The sequence below is a fragment of the Mugil cephalus genome, chromosome 6 (assembly GCF_022458985.1).
Source record: "Mugil cephalus isolate CIBA_MC_2020 chromosome 6, CIBA_Mcephalus_1.1, whole genome shotgun sequence".
NCBI classification, from domain to species: Eukaryota; Metazoa; Chordata; class Actinopteri; order Mugiliformes; family Mugilidae; genus Mugil; species Mugil cephalus.
In genome coordinates, this window is record NC_061775.1 from 21,351,882 (window position 1) to 21,368,298 (window position 16,417).

Here is a 16,417-nt window from a genome sequence, read left to right on the forward strand (position 1 = left end):
GCTGCACTTAGGTCAACTGAAACGTCTTGATTTGAGTGGGGAATGAGACCACCTTCGTAGTTTAAAGAAACCAGAAACCACAAATACTGCTGATTATAACAGCTAGCTCAGTAACTGAACAGCAGACTCTATATAAAAAAAATGTGAACCCCTCTGTACATACTGCATGCAGCCACTGTTAATCCGTTCTCTATCATATCAACTCCTGCAGAAGCAGTGATTTCTGTCCATCCAATCAAGTACCAATCAAGTCAAGCAAAAAGTATTATTATCTCAAAACATATATATTTAAGTATAAAAGTGCACAAAAGTGCCACATAAAGTATTACCAGAAGAAGTCATGATTATGCAGAAGTCGTGATTATACCACTTACTGACAACATTCAACCTTGACATTGTCAGGCCTTCTTACATGTGTTACTGCCCCGTAATTGATTCTGTATGGTCTTCCTTGGCTTTGAGCCCGAGTCGGCTGTCTTAGTTGTGCCTGACAGCTGACAAGGGGCAAGGGATCTGTAATGTTTTATGCAACAACATGAGGATGTGGCTTTTAGCCAAAATCTACCCACTTCAGAAAATACTAGCAACCACCATCCAAGATGACTGATGCTTTTAGATCAAGCACCTCTCAAAAGACAATGGAGAGAGGCGACTTTTGCATTTCAAAACACTTTCTTGGTAACCTCCAATAAATAAAAAAAAGTGGTGTGATTTAACTTTCCATACTTAAGAGAGATATTCAGCTCTTTCTTAGAAATCTTTCCAATTTAACTTTGGTCTGTGATGACTGAGATTAGTGAGTTCTTTGATGATTAGCCACAACATTAAAACCACTGACAGGGGAAAAACATTGTCCATCTTGTGACAATGCAATGTTCTGCTGGGGAAACAGCAATCTTGTGGATGTTACTTAGACATGTACCACCCACTTAGACCAGACCAGGCACCCCCACCCCATACCAATAACACTCCTTAATGCCAAGCAGTTATCACAGGCAAACACACAAAAACAGTTTAGGAACGACTCAAAAAACTTGAAAAACAGCACAAGGTGTGTGGGTCTGGGTCTCTGCTTCCTCCTCTGTGGGATTGAGTGGGACAAGCCTGATCCACAGAGGCCCCTCTTCTCAAACCATAGGATGCAAAGGCCCCCACTAACAACATCCTGTGGCCAAACACCACAGGGCACCCTCACAAAGCCCATGTCCTTTTTCTGATGAGTCACAACAGTTTTAGAGGCACAAGGGAGACCTACACAGTTTTAGGCAGCTGGTCATAATGTTATGCCTGATGAATACTACTTTAATGTGATATCAAAGCCGTCAAGTTAATGATTTCAGATTCCAAAGATGTAGGAAGTTTTCCTCAGAAACAGGGACAACATTAGGAGAACACATATATAGATTCCTTGGAATTTACACACACTTCACTTGAAAGCACTCTGGTATACTGTACTCCCAGCAATGAACTTCACATGACCTCTGAACATAAAATATGTGTGTGATAGCGGAGTGATTCTGTACTCAGCTCCTGTCCCGACACAGAACAGTGAGACATCAAGGGAGGGAGGCGAAGCATCATCTATTTGATGTATGAGTAAGGGCCTGAGAGTACGCTCGACTGTGTGCACTTCCCCGAGAGTGTTTATATATATATATATATATATATATATATATGGACCTATGAATGGGAAATATGTGTTTGATGTGCTCTTGGAGGTCACTGAACCATGTAATTTCACCAGTGCTTAGCATCATGTGCTTTTTTTTCCCATCCTTGTACCCGACAGGCAAGAGTTACTGTATCCTTGGAGCACAGCTTGTATTGCGTGCTGACATGCTGCCAGTATAGTTATAAATATCAATGTTTTGTATACAATAAAGCAGGAGATGCCAAGTGATGAAGCAAAAAAAAAAGTTGAGATAGTGCTTGGCCTGCAGACTTGACCTCTGCATTGTTAAAGGGGTGCCACGAGAAGATGCCCCAGCACAGCAGATTGATTAAAATCGATAGAACAGACGAAGAAAAATATGCACTGGAAGGTAAGGCTGACCTCCACTTTTCTGGTAGTTGCTGAAAATAATTAGTAAAGTGTTGGCGAGAAGAAGAGACATTAAAGCAAGAGGTCCATATCACTCGGAGTCATTAGACTCCTGGCAAAGTGTCAGATAATGAAGTACCCAGAAGACAAGGAGACGAGGATTAAATCCCTTCTCCTGGATTTTTTTTTTCTTGCTTACAAAGTGCAGTCAAACCAATATTTACTGCAGCTATAGTGACGGCGGTGAATGTATTTTGTGCTTTGCTGCAATATGTTTAAGCAAACAGTGAATTGGGAAACGTGTGCTATTGTTGTGCTGATGTTGTACTGCTGATGGGATTGACGTAGCAAAAAGACACATTTGACAACGTATCATTCGGGCAGAGTGTTTCTAAATAATTGAGTAGGTTTCAGGTTTCAGAGAAAATAAAGTACAGCCACTAAGAGGTAGACCAGCCTGCTGTAAATACAAAGTAAGAGTGTCTCTCTAACATCAGTGGGTATAAGATAGCTGTATGTATACAAGTGACACAACAGAGACCATTCTGCCAATGTTTGACTGGCTTTTCCTTCAAAGGAGAGAAGTAAGGGTGGGAAATTAATATCCAAAGCTACTAAGCTCTACGTGTACATATTAATAATAAGACTTCATGCCAACCGGAGATCATAAGGGACATATTGTAATTAGGTGGCATGTCTAATAACATTATACTTTGTGAGGGAGGAAGGAATCGTTTCAGAGCATGTGAGGGAGGAGCAGATTCAGCTCACTTAGTCTATTACAAGTGGATAAGCAGATTTGAGACAGACGGACACACAATGGAACCACAGGCTTACCTTGTTCTTGCTGTTTGCTGGCAGCAGCTGCCTTCTGAGCTGGGGAGTAGAAGGCAGAGAGGACGCTGAGGGAGCTGACCAGTTGACTCTGAATAGAGCTCATTTTGGAAGGACCAGGCTTCCCTGCCGCTTTCGCTGTTGTTGCTACAGGGGCCACTTTACCCACGGGCTTGGCTGAGGTTCCCTTTCCCGCCTCTGCTCTTTTCCCTGTCGCCTGTTTCTGCGTGCTGGGACCCTCCTGCTGGCTGGCCGTCTGCTGAGCTCCGGAGCTACTTCCCAGCTGTGCCCACTGCTCCCCCAGAAGCCCTGTTAACCGAGTTACAACTTGGCCCAAAGCTGCAGGCGATGTTGGGGATTCGCTGGAGCCCCTGCGAGAAGCCTGAGCTTCACTCGAACCACGACGCTGAGCCGCCTCACTGGAGCCTCTGCGCAGTGAATGTGTCTCACCGGCATCTTTGTGAGTCGGGGGTTGAGTCTCACTGGAGCTTCTGCGAGAGCCCTGAGATTGAGACTGGGCATCAGTTGACCCCTGGCGAGTTGGACGTGTCTGGGCTTCCCCTGAGCCACGCCGAGGAGGATGTGTTACACTGGATCCCCTCTGTGGTGTTTTCATCTCTTTTGAGTCCCGTCGAGATGTTGACGCTTGAGACTGAGATTGGGCTTGAATTGATTTCGGCCTGATTTGGACTTCATTGGGGCGTGGAGATGGAGATGGACTCTGAGGTTTTTTCTCACTAGTTTCCCCAGGAGGCTTCTTTACCAGACTGTGGTCCTCAACCTGAGACACAGATGGGGCCTGTTGTTCTACCTGTGGTTCAGGGAGTTGTGCTGTGGACTGCGCTTCAGGGGGAGGCACACTATCTACCTGCCCCTGGGGCGGGGTTTTTGCCTGGGCCTGGGGCTGCTGGGCTTCACTGGATCCCCTCCGAGGACGCACAGGTGCTGCTTGAAGCTGAGTAGGCGACGGCTGTGCCTGCTCCACCGAGGACTTCCGGCCTCTTTGTGGTCTTACAGGAGCTGCTGCCTTCTCTGTATTCTCCGCTGTTATTACAACAGTGTCAGTGACCACAGTTTCTTTGATTGTTGCACACACAATCTTTCCTTCTGCTCCTCTCTTCTCTATAGTCTCGAGTCTTGCTACAGCGGTTTCTGTCTCCACGCTCTTGGGGGGTATCATTTCTTTTGTGCCTGAGTCTTCCTGTGCAGGACTTATTTTAGTCTTGTCTTCTGCAGCTACATCAACTGGACTGGGACACTCTTCTTTCTGGCTTACAACATGTGAAACAACTAAACTTTGTACAACAGTGCTTTCTACAGCAGTGACTGAACTCTCTGTAACAACATCCGTAACCACACTTTCACTCTCTTTTTGAACTACTTCATTTGGTCCCTTATCTTCAGTACTTTCGCTAACCACAGTAGCTGCATTTTCTCTTTGGCCGCTTGCATTTTCATTCACTTGAGTCCCTACCTCTGCATCTCTGGTCGGGTTGTTGTCCCCTCGTCTATCTGTCTCTGTCTCAGTCTGCTGGTCTGTCCTCCGTGCTACCTCTGTTTCCGTCACCCTGTCCACTGTATCCACCCTTTCTGTCTCTGTCCCTCGGTCGACACTGCTGGCCCTCGGTCTATGCGGGTGGTCTGTCACTATGTCTCCTTCTGTTTCCGTGACTTGGTTCACCCTTTCAGCCACAGGCGTCTCGGTCGTCTGATCCTGAGTGATGATGCTCTCGGTTATTGTTCCCCGTTCCATGCTGTTGGCTCTGGGTCTGGGTGGAGTTACTGCTGTTATCTCTGCCTCCATCTCTGCCACGTGGTCTTGACTGTCAACATTACTTGTCCCTGTTCCTTGATCTACACTTGCTGTCCTTGGTTTGGGTACACACACTTCAACACAGATTCTATCAGTGTCAGTCCCCTGATCTACTGTACCAGGTGATTCTGTCTCTGTTTCTCGGTTGGTAAAATCTATTCTCTCTGTTACTGTGCCTGTGTCAATGCTCTCCCTTCTTGGCCGGTCCTGAGTTTCCATGGTACAAACCTCCACTCTGATTCCCTCGCTCATCTGTAGTATTCTCTCCTCTTTTGCCTTGTTCTCCTCCATTTGCTTTTTCAAAAGAGTATTAGTTCTCTCCAGCTCTTGGCTAGCCTGAGAAAGTTTAGCCTCCAGTAACATTAACTTCTCCTGCAGCTTCTCCGTACTATCTGAGTTCTCAGCTTTTCCTTCTTTTGCTGCAGCAACATCTTGAACAGCACCGGTCTCTGTTTCTTTCATAGCCACTCTAAGGGGTGTTAATTCCTGTCCTGCAATGTCCTGCAATAACTTTTTCCCTGCATTCGCCAGTGGACTCTCTAATGTCTCTTTCTGTTTGTCCAACTTTTCTGATGGCGGTTTTTGTTTGTCCAGTTCTTGTGCTGATGACCTGCTCACTCCCCCTTGTGCTGAGGTACTCTCCTTCTCTTTTGGTAGCAATTTAGTTTTCTCTGTCCCACTTTCTTTCTCTTTCCCTGTTATCGACTTTGTGGGGACAAGCTCTGTAGCTTCTGAACCTCCAGTGGATTGAGTCGTCAGATCTAAGCTAAGCCCTACTGTAGGTCTGTGTCCTTTTGGCTGACTGTTCCCTGTTGCATCGTAACTTGTGCCTACTGACGTGGAAACCTGGGCTTGAGCGTGGGCTTGTAGTTGAAGTAGCAGCTGCTCCCTCTCCTCCCTCAATGAGCAGATCTGAGCCTTTAGTTCTGGGATGGTTTTAACCTGCTCTTCTAGCTCTCTGACTCGCTTCAGTGCCACCGTAATCTGCTGGTGAAGCCCTGCCCGATCCTGGGGAACGCACCGTCTCTCTGTTACGTCTGGTGAAGCACGAAACATATTCTCAGTTGAGCCATTTTCTGGTGTCCCTATGGTGCGGTCAGGGCTGCTTGAATCGGAACCTTTACGCTGCTGTAGGGTGATAGGCATGCTTGACGCTCGGAGCAGATTTGGCCGACCCTGAATCCCCACAGTTTTGTCTTCGGCACCTTGAGACGCTGCACCAACTTCATCTCTTGGTTTAGCTGAAACATGACCAGGTCCTTGACTGGTTGTCCCCCTGCTGCTCTGACTGGAAGCCCCCCCTTCACTTGTTCTAAAGTCATAGATTTGTTGCACCTCTGTCACCCGTGATTTAGGCTTGGGTCCTAGGGTGGACGTCCCTGACCAGGAACTGTCCTTTTCTTTAGGAGCAGGCCTGGCTCCATGTCCAGGAAGGCTGAAATTTCTAGGTAGAGTGCTGAATTTAGGTGGACCCTTAACCCTTCGCTGGATGTGGACCCTTTTGATGGTATTGCCTTTTTCAATATCATCAACATACTTGAGGAAGTCAAGGTCCAGGTGGAAGCCGTAGGGAGTCTCCACTGAGTAGGGTAGCTGCTTCCTCTGAACACCGCCCTCACTGACCTTGGTCTGAAAGCCGTTGGCTGTAAGGAATTGAGATTAAATTAAATATGTGAATCTATGTATCACCAAGTGCTTCTTTGTATTCTATTACTTAAAGTGGTAATAATAACAGACAGGCTGTACTGTGCTGAACACATGGTGGTACATTATGTAAAACCCTATCACTTACTGGGAAGTAATTATCATGCAGTGATTGCGCCAAAACAAACTAATCAGCATGTAAAATGCTGCTCCTGCTGTGTCAACTTATGAATACAGTATGAGACAGGGGGGGCGGTTATCACCTGAAGGAAATAAGCCCTTAGCTGCTTTTGGCAACATGCAAGAACAGCAAGATAAATGTTTCATCTTTTACGTCACTGTACTATATAATTGGCGAAATCCAATTCTGCATGACAAATTACTGTTCTTACAGTTGCCTAGAGAAACAGAAGATGTGATTTGTGGCACATGTTAAAAACAGGGAGACACTCACCACTTTTCTTGTCCATCATGGGAGGCAGGATTCTCAGTCATCTACTTGCGTTAGCTACAGTTGGAGCCGGCAGCCTGGATGAGACAGAAATGAAAGGGCTGTTGTTAAAAACTCAAATACTGTCCATACTTATTGTCTGAGACAAAGTAACGTCTACAAAAAGAAAAGCCTGCGGCATTCACATACTGAAAAAAAAATCTGGAGGGAAAAATGATAGATTTTTGAAATCAGATGAAAAGAAATACCATGTTTGGTGCCTTTGGAAAAGGTTCAAGCAAACGTATCGCTTGGAAGTTATTGATGTTATTGGTTTTCCAAGACTCACTTAATATTTTCAGTAATTCAGAGAGACAACCAAAGGAAGATTAAATGATTTGTTATGTAAGGCCATACCTCAGCTTCTAATGGGCTACCAGGAAAAACACTACCAGGAAAATTAGGCAGTCAAACTTCATTTGTAAGGCACCTTTCAAACAAGCTGAATAAAATTCATAGTGTATAGTCTTTCCGACATATGCAAACAAAGTGACAAATGCCATCAAAATGCAAGTAAAAAATAAAATGAATGTTGTGCAGTGTCTCTGTCTTGCACCAAGCAGGGGCAAATTTTAATAGCGCAGTGAAGTTAAGTGTAGTGCCATTGCGTCCATTAGCTTAATATAATTTCCTTTCCAAGTCCAAACTTCAGGAAACATTTGATGTCAGCACAACCCTGAGCAGGCCCACATAAGGGGCCACTTCATATCATTTGTTCCAGATGGACAAGCCAAGAAACTAGAGCTACTTGCTCTTTTTTTCCCACCATGAGCTTATTGCAGAGTTAAGTGAGAAGGAAAACAATTCCAAATTAGGAGCTGAAACTTTATGGGCTTATATAAAGCTTCCTAATAAAATAGACTATGCAATACTTGTAATAAACCCATGTATTTCACATGCATTTTAGGTGCACAGTTCAAAACCATATCAAATGAACGGCATGCAGTAAAATATCAGCTTTAAGGCTATTTAGCAAATAATCACACGTTAATCATGCAATTCCCATGCAAATTTTAGTTACTGGAAAAAGGATCTGCTTTGTAGGAGACATAGTGCAAAAGTGCCTGAGGCGGCAGCTTAATGAATGCTAGAGTTCAAACTTCAACATGTGTGGCAGTTTCAGAGGAGTAAGTGAGCATTTTCACATTTTTAGTAGCGGCTCCACTAGTGCATAAGCAGTAAGTATCTATTAAAACAAATAATAAAAATTAAATTTTATGCGTTGCATTTTATTATGCCTCTGGGTTTCAAGCAACAAATGTAATACTGTAGTGGTAACACTGAATCAGTGCGTGCCATTTTGGACAAGTGGTGTTTTTCACTGCCATGTGTCATTTACATTTTTCTCATCGTGATGCCCTTTTTACTCTGAAAGAAGATAAAAATGTTTTGGGAATACGGAAACACTGTCTCTGGAGAGGTAGTTTCCCATTTGAAACGGCTGCTTTGATGTGTGCATAAAGAATGAGAACACGCATCTCCACATTTTTATCTATCTGCAAGAGGAATGTGATATTGATTTTTTTTAAAAAAAGAAAAAAGATTCACAGTACCAAGTATCCAGCAGCATATTCCCTGTTGCAGTTCAGACCATTTTCTGGTATCTAATCAAATTTTCAACTGACCTTGTACCAAATGTTATTTCCAAAAGTCATCCACAATGTATTGCATGTGGCAGAGCTGCTACTGTAACAAACTGAAACAGTACACTGGTCAGTATGAGTGATGGTATGACCACCTTCCAAATATTGTGTAGGTCTCCCTATAGGTTGAGGGGAGGGAACTCTGTGGATCATACCAGAAAAACTTGATCAATATGAGTGGTTCTCCATGGTTCTTCATGTCATTTTTTGTACCATGTCATTTTTTGTGCTGCCATCAAGGAGTGTCATTGCTATAGGGTGGGGGACGATTGGTCTGGTCTAGGTGGGTGATACATGTCTAAGTAGCATCCACACAAATGCCAGGTTCAAAAGTTTCCTAGCAGAACATTGAATTATCACAAGATAGACAAAGCTATATGAAATTTGCAAGTCACTGCAACATATTTCACATTGTGTGTTTGTACCGCACAGTGATAAGTTTATATACAGTAGTTTGCAGTAAGTGCGTAGTCTTGGCCATGGGACAAGCTGTGTGTTGTACGCTGCCAAGTGAGAACATACTGCAAGGTAAGCATTACATGAGCTGGCAATGTAATCAATCAAAGTGACAGCCAGTCAACGCAGGGACCTAAACAGGAACTGTGACAAGCTCTATTTGGCCCCTGTCCCGACTTCACGGGCTGAGCCTTATAGTAATGAAAAGAAAAGGTGACCTGGAGCAGAATTGTTGTCTCTGCTGCAGATGAACAGATAAACACACACATTCACGGAAGGACACACTGATCTATTGACTGACAGCCACTGCACAGGATCGGACACCATGCGATCGCTACCATGGCAACCATTCTTCAATCCAGTACTTGTGTGTCTCCCAGGAGCACAGGCATTCCTGACTCCTCGGGATGCTTAATGCGACTACGATCAGCCCGCTGTCCTTAAGGCTTAATTAGCAGATTTGGGAGCAGAAGAATGCTGCTCGTAACTGCTGAGTGAAGTACAGGCAGACCCCACCGGCAATTAAACACAGTGGGCAGGCAACAAAACCTTCCTTAATTAGATCGTTACCGAGACTGGACTACAGAGGTAGAGAGAGCGAGACTGGAGGAGGGACAAAGAGAAGGAGAAGATAAAAATAACAGGAAAGAGACAAGAAGGAATAGGAAAAAGAATAAAAACTTAAATATAGCATATACACCGATCAGGAATAACATCATGACCACCATCCTGATATTGTTATGCCAGTTTTGCAGCTTTGTCCATGTTTTCAGATACTTGTTTTGGGGATTTCAACCACTGATGCAATCACTCTATGACTATTAAGGGCTGCAGAAAAATGTCGTACCAACCACAGTCTGGCTCTTTTTAGCTAACTCCATGTGTCTGCTGAGAGAAACCAATGGATCAAACGTTTATACGGTTATTAGGCTATAAATATGACGGTTTAGACAACCCTTCTAATTTGGTTGGGTCTATTTAAGTCGAGCTGGTTCCATGAGGAATTTTTTATTTTAACTGAGCTTTTATTCTTTTGTTATGTATTATAAGAAAAATCCATGTAAACGCAGCAAGCGACCCGAGAGAACTGCTACAAATTTCCCTAATGACACAGCATCTACTTGACCTTCTCCACAGTGGAGTTGAGAGGATTTTTTCTTTAAAGTTTCCTCTTTTAATTACAGCCACTTGTAATGTGTGTGGCTAATGAAGGTCTCAGAACAACAGGAGGATCGTGCTGCATTTGATAAAGCTTTCGCGGGGAAATACGGATGATTACCAGAAATGACAAGTCTATAAAAATAACTGCGGTAATACATATGTACATACATACATGTAGGTAGGGTTATTTCAGTGTGGTGCAGGTTAGGTTGGTAATTAAATACTGGAAGCCTCCGGTTGACACTGATGATGCACATTCCACACTGGATTACAGTCATAATGACGACCAGCTGAAAGCTCATAAAAGCTATGCTAATCCAAATTGAAAGTATTTGCTACGTAAAGCTAAATGGAAGCCACGGTTTGTGTGTCCAGAACTGTGTGTGTGTGTGTGTGTGTGTGTGTGTGTGTGTGTGTGTGTGAGTGTCAGCACCAATTTAGTCACTCTCTTTGTCAGCGTGTGTTTGCACTTGAACATTATGGGCACATATGTGTGTCTGGAACCTCTCTTCACGTCTGGCACGTGCACACATCCCATTTAAAGGACATGCCGCAATCTCTCAACACCAATCCAATAAGCACCTGGTTGAGAGGCGACAATATTTTGTTATGTGCAGCCCGGAAGATAGGAGTAATGGCGGTGCCTTAAATAAGTTCATACTGACAGATGGGGGTTCTCATGTCACAAGCATTAAAACCACACGGCAGCAGCTGTTTTTTTGTAAGTACGGTATCCCAAATGCATAATAAACCAAATTCTCAACACTAAACGTAAAAAAAAAAAAAACTTTATCAAAGTTTTTATAAGTGCAGCATGTGAGGATATCAAATAAGGGTATAACCCAGCCTGGCATTCTGTAATTACATCAACGAAACCCAGTCAAGGATTCATGCATACACACCAAACAAATGCACATAGACGCGCACGCGAAATTACTGCTGAGCCAGCCTACCGAGAAGCATTAATTGAATGTCATGGGTCATTACGTTGGTGGGTCTGTGTGCTGGAGATTGAATTAGCCCGATACACTGACACAGAGCAGGACTGGATAGAAGACAGGCCAGCAGGAAATAAGATTGGAGCGAGCGAGTGGGGGAACAGGAGGTGGGCGGACGTGAAGGAAAAACTGGGCGAGAACGTGAAAAAGATGGAGATGGGAGTGGCAGCTGCGCTCATATCTCGAACATGCAGGGCTGCTTTTCTGTTAGGTCTCGCTCTCTTCCAGCTGTCCCAGCCTTCTTTCTATTACTTTCTGTCTCATCCTGTCTTTAAAAAAAAAAGAAGGAAAAATCTTATCCATGAATGCATCACAGTCCTGAACATGCTCTCGAGTCTTGTACATTCACTGCAGCTCCAAACACGAGCGTTCGTCAGCTATGTGAAAGTGGCAGTGGCTGAGAAACAGTGAGACCAAGCAATAATAACACAAGGCCTAAGTCCTTATCGCAACCCTGACATGGGGCAAGCTATCTCTGTTTACTTTTGTGCTACCCTGAGAATATATGCAGGACGGTCCAGCTTAATACGGCAGCTCTCAGCCTCAGATACACACTAACAAATTCAAATGCAAGAGTGAATGTGCAGATTAACGGAGGGACACAGACGAAGACATTGCAAAGATGCAGAGTAGCAAAAGCTTCTGTTGAAAAAGATTGCAGAGTTGAAAAGTGTTAACCCATGGAAGAACCACAGATAAAGATTAATTTGCAACCTAGTTTCAGTCCTTAATGTTACACATCAGACATTTAAGACATTGCCTCATACTTGGTACTTGTTATAAGAGTTAGTTTCACAACTCAAATTTAATAAAAAATAACACAATTTACCTCCAAGATGTTTAATTAATTTTGCAGATGAGTAGCAGTGAGTCCTCATTTCTCAATATCGGATTAATGTTATTAGTGAGTTGTTTTGTTGACTTATTTCTATTAGCTTCAGTTGATATGCTGCCTTCAGATGAGGTTATATTTACTGAGTTCACAGGAAAAGTCTACAGAAAAAACTGACCACAGAGGTCATGCATTGCAACGTATTTGATGACACTTTATGAAATACATTGTAATCACTGTCATATAGCATTATTGCCATGGTGGCCTCTTTACACAGTCAGCTATGAGCGGATGTTCCATGGATGCCACCACTTGAACCACAGACAGTATCAATAAGGACGGCAGAACTGAAGGTGAAGACAAAGCAAGTAGAGCTCCCCCTGGTGACTGGCTGCAGTACAGGTCATAAGCTCCACCCCCTCCATGTTAGCATATGGGACTTGGGCTGAACTCAAACACTAAAATACACTTTTTTATTTTTTTATATTTTTTTTTCAAGGATGGTTTCTGACATTTTAGGTAGTCAATATAACTTGAATAAGTTTCAATGTATGTGGCTATTTAACGCTATAGAAACAGGATGTGACTTAATGGCGACTACCAGTTCCCATGCCAACCATTATGTAAAGCCGTACCATGGGGCTGTGATTTAAAATAGTGTCAGTTTGGCCAATGAAAGGAAGTGGTGAACATATTTATATACAGGATGCACGACTTCCCATGTCGCAGCCAATTTGCAAACTGCAAATTTCCCCCATTGTGGGACAAATAAGGGATTATCTTATCTTATCTTATCTTATCTTATCTTATCTTATCTTATCTTATCTTATCTTATCTTATCTTATCTTATCTTATCTTGTCTTGTCTTGTCTTGTCTTGTCTTGTCTTGTCTTGTCTTGTCTTGTCTTGTCTTGTCTTGTCTTGTCTTGTCTATTACATTTCTTAGTCTAGTAACTTTCTATTAGTCAATGTACGGCAAAGAATCTCATTATAATCAATCACCACTTTGTCATGAGGTTTCATTCAAACTGATGTAGTAGTCATCTGTGTCCCATTACAGAGACATTTCCTATGATACAAGCGTGCGATGGGGACGCAGCTGATGGTGCAATTAGTTCAATCCGGCGAGTTGCAGGTGTGGATAACAATTTTGCATAATGACACACTGCAGAATGGAGATGCTCCCGAGCGGTGAACTGAGAATATTGAGGAAATTCACTGACAAGGCAAGTGGGAACTGAAAAGTTTATGATTGCTGAACCAGATCAAATAAAATGCATCGTGAAGAGGGAGACTTTATCTGATACCGCGGAGTCTGTGTGTGCTCTGCACGAACAGATCAATCTCTCTGCTCTACAAGAGCTATTTGAGAACAGTCTGGTCCATCCCGCTCCAGTCTAACATTATCTCAGTCTATGTATAGCACATTACAACAATACGCTCCTATGAGGAAACAGCACATCTTCAGGGTCAGTTTGACTTTATTTTCTTCATTCCATCTCTTCTGTCCTAATCCAGTGTGATCTAACCAAATCCAGCTCGACAGTGTCTGTATTCATCAGGGGCCAGATTGCTCCCTTTGCGCCAAACAACATCTGGCTCTCGACCCCAGAGAGAAAATGAGAGAAGGAACTTCTGTCTATAGGCTTCATTAAACAGCGGCAAAATTATCCCACAGGCCTGTACTGACGGGGTAGACTATTCTTCTATTATGGGTCAGTTAAAACATGTTTTGTTTTTTTTTTGTCCTGCTGTAAATTCAGATTTCAGGCCATGCAAGATAGCTCAGCGAACTCATATTTGAGATGAAAATACAGTAATGTAGGCGGATGCTTTATGATAGGGAAAGATAATGAGTTTAAAAGCTGGTCACATCCAGTTGTTTGCTGGTTATCAGTTATTTGCAGAACCCAGAAGAGACAGAAAACTACAAAAAAACACCAATTTTCATTATTTTAGCTGAAATTAAACATTGTGTTCATCTTCTTAATGTGAATGGAAACAATGTCCTTTCTAAACAATAGAAATTGGTGCTCATACAAAGGAAAACAAAGAAACCAAAATGCACAAACCGATGTCTTTTAAGTATTTCTTGCCATTGTTCGGTTGCCGTTGCATGTTTCCTTTCGCTCCACATAAGGAAATTAGTTGTAAGAGCATCAAACACTGCACAACACAGCCCATTGTTTGAACTCACAATCAGAAAGATGACTTATGAATGTGCGGGATGCATACTGAGCGTGATATCCTATCAATCTTTCTGTTTAATTTCCAAATATTTCTGTTTGAGGGGACAGTGGATGAGGGTAGTTGCTTGGATTTTCGAGATGCCGACCACTGCTGTTGTATATTTAACATTCCACCAGTGAAAGCTGCACGCTGTGGAGGAAGAAGACTCTTCAGACCACCAGCGCCGCTTGAAACATGTCACACCATGTTCACAAAAGGCTTCACAGCAGAATCCGTGTCAGACATGTCGTAATACCACTGGTGAATCTAAACCCGAAGCTTCGGGCCATTGGTCACATTTTCACTCGACTGTTCCCCGACAAAGTATAAATAATAGTAATTTTATTCAGTCAGATTACAGCTGTGGGTGAAATGTTCAGGTCTAGTACTATTACAATGAATGAAAAAAGATTGTCAGTCAGACAGAAATATAATGGCTTTTTCATTATACTGCAATAAATACTAAATGTTTCTATTTTACCACTGAGACTGAGTGTGCAGAATACTTTAACGACTAATGAACATAACCCCAGTCTGCCATGTTTGTCTCTTTCTGAATTATATTCTGTATTTTGAACACACACTGCAGGTGTGTCCATTGACACAATGTGTCCTTCACTTCAGGTGGCTGCTGAATATAAAACAGTGATCTAACTGTGTGTCAGAAATAGCACCGTCCATCGAAGGTGGTAATTGTCAGACTGCTGCATTACAGTAAGACCCTGAATCAAATCTCCATTTTTTTCAACAGAGGGTCCCTGCATTGACGTCAATGCTGTCCGGGGCCACGTCCCTCTAAGTGGCAAAAACATGGTGAAATGTAGTAGTAAATACCAGATCAAATTAAGGACAATTGGACTCGACAATAATACATACGAACTAGTACAGATTTGGAAAAGTGGATTAGCTTCAGTTTCAGTTAGTTTAAGGTAGTTTTAGTTCATTTCAGTTATGATAAATGTAGCTAAATAAAAAATGCTAACGTTAAGAGCTTTACTAAGAAGTAACGTTAGCCATACAATACTGTACGTGGAAACGATGAGAAGGAGCAAATATTCCCTTTATTGTTTTATTGTTTGAACTGAAATAGTTACCGTTAGCTGTAACCAAACCAAAACAACAAGCAAACTTATCTGACAGCCCTCCAGAACGTAACATCATCAAAAAAATACCGCATAAAATAACATTGTATGACGAGCCCTGTCGTGGGCGTCTGAATTGTGAAAATGACGTATGGTGGGTGTGTCTCACTACCTGTATTTCCCTGAGGTTTCCATGGAACCCGAGTGACTAATTGACACCTGATGTGGAGCACCTGGGCCCGGTATTCTGCTACTACTTAAGCCCTGCCTCCGATGGTCTCATTCTCTTCTCCCTGCTCCGACCCAACTCACAGCCAGCGTCTATGCTTTTGTTTTTCATTACAACACTCGCACACATTACATTTACCCAGGCATCCACATCCTCACTGTTGATTCCACTGATTTTCACATCCCACCGGTTTAACTCGTTAAGTTTTGTCCCTCCCATGTGCTTTGTTGTAACCCCTGAGCCGGGTTGTAACAACTGCCTGACACGAAATGAGAACCACAACACCAGGTTTCGGTACCTGGATTCTAGTTGTTTCTTCTAATGCAGAGATCCATTTACTTCTCTTTTCTTTTGGGAACCACAGACTTGAGAAACATTGAGAAAAGGTTAAACGAGGAGGTTCGGAGATACAAACATTTGTACAACTCTTTGGCAAAATTTCGGCAAAAGTTTCAGTGAAAGTGAAGCAGGAAGTAGAAACAAAATTTAACCTGACACCGATTAGCATTTGGGAGCCAGATGAATAAGTGCACAAGTATAAATATCTTGCACCGGTGTAGGTTACGCCGTTACCTATGTCCCACAGTACTTTAAATGAGCCTTAAAATCATGGACGTGAAAGGGGGAAAAGCATATCTGCATCTGTGTTGACCCGAGAGCTGCCACTGCCAAGCTGTCCTGCTTCTGTCTCGCCTGTCAAAGGACAGATAACTATTACGCCACGCCCTCCTTGCAACTGTTTTCTTATCTCTTCTTGTCTGTTGCGCCATCACTGTAAGCCACCGTATACAGAATTAATGCATCTTCCCTTTTCAGACGACTCTCCTCAATCCCTGCAGTGGTATTCCAGCATGAGGAGCAGCTGCCCGCTTTCATTAGCGATAAAGGAAGTGACACACCATCTATTATTCATCGGAGCACACAGCCAAACCATTCTACTTGCAGCCACGTTAGCATTACGGCTA

The 16,417-nt window shown here is 43.0% G+C and overlaps 1 protein-coding gene across 3 annotated transcripts in view; it reads right to left on the minus strand.

Moving 5' to 3' along the window:
* kank4 (KN motif and ankyrin repeat domains 4) overlaps positions 1-16,417 on the minus strand; it is a 77,575-nt gene that overhangs the window by 14,336 nt on the left and 46,822 nt on the right. For all 3 annotated transcript variants that reach the window (XM_047587221.1, XM_047587220.1, XM_047587219.1), the window contains exons 2-3: positions 6,787-6,860; positions 2,879-6,331 (exon numbers count right to left, since the gene is read on the minus strand). In XM_047587221.1, the coding sequence (XP_047443177.1) occupies positions 2,879-6,331; positions 6,787-6,805 (3,472 nt within the window). In that variant the 5' untranslated portion in view covers positions 6,806-6,860. The remainder of the gene's footprint in view (positions 1-2,878; positions 6,332-6,786; positions 6,861-16,417) is intronic.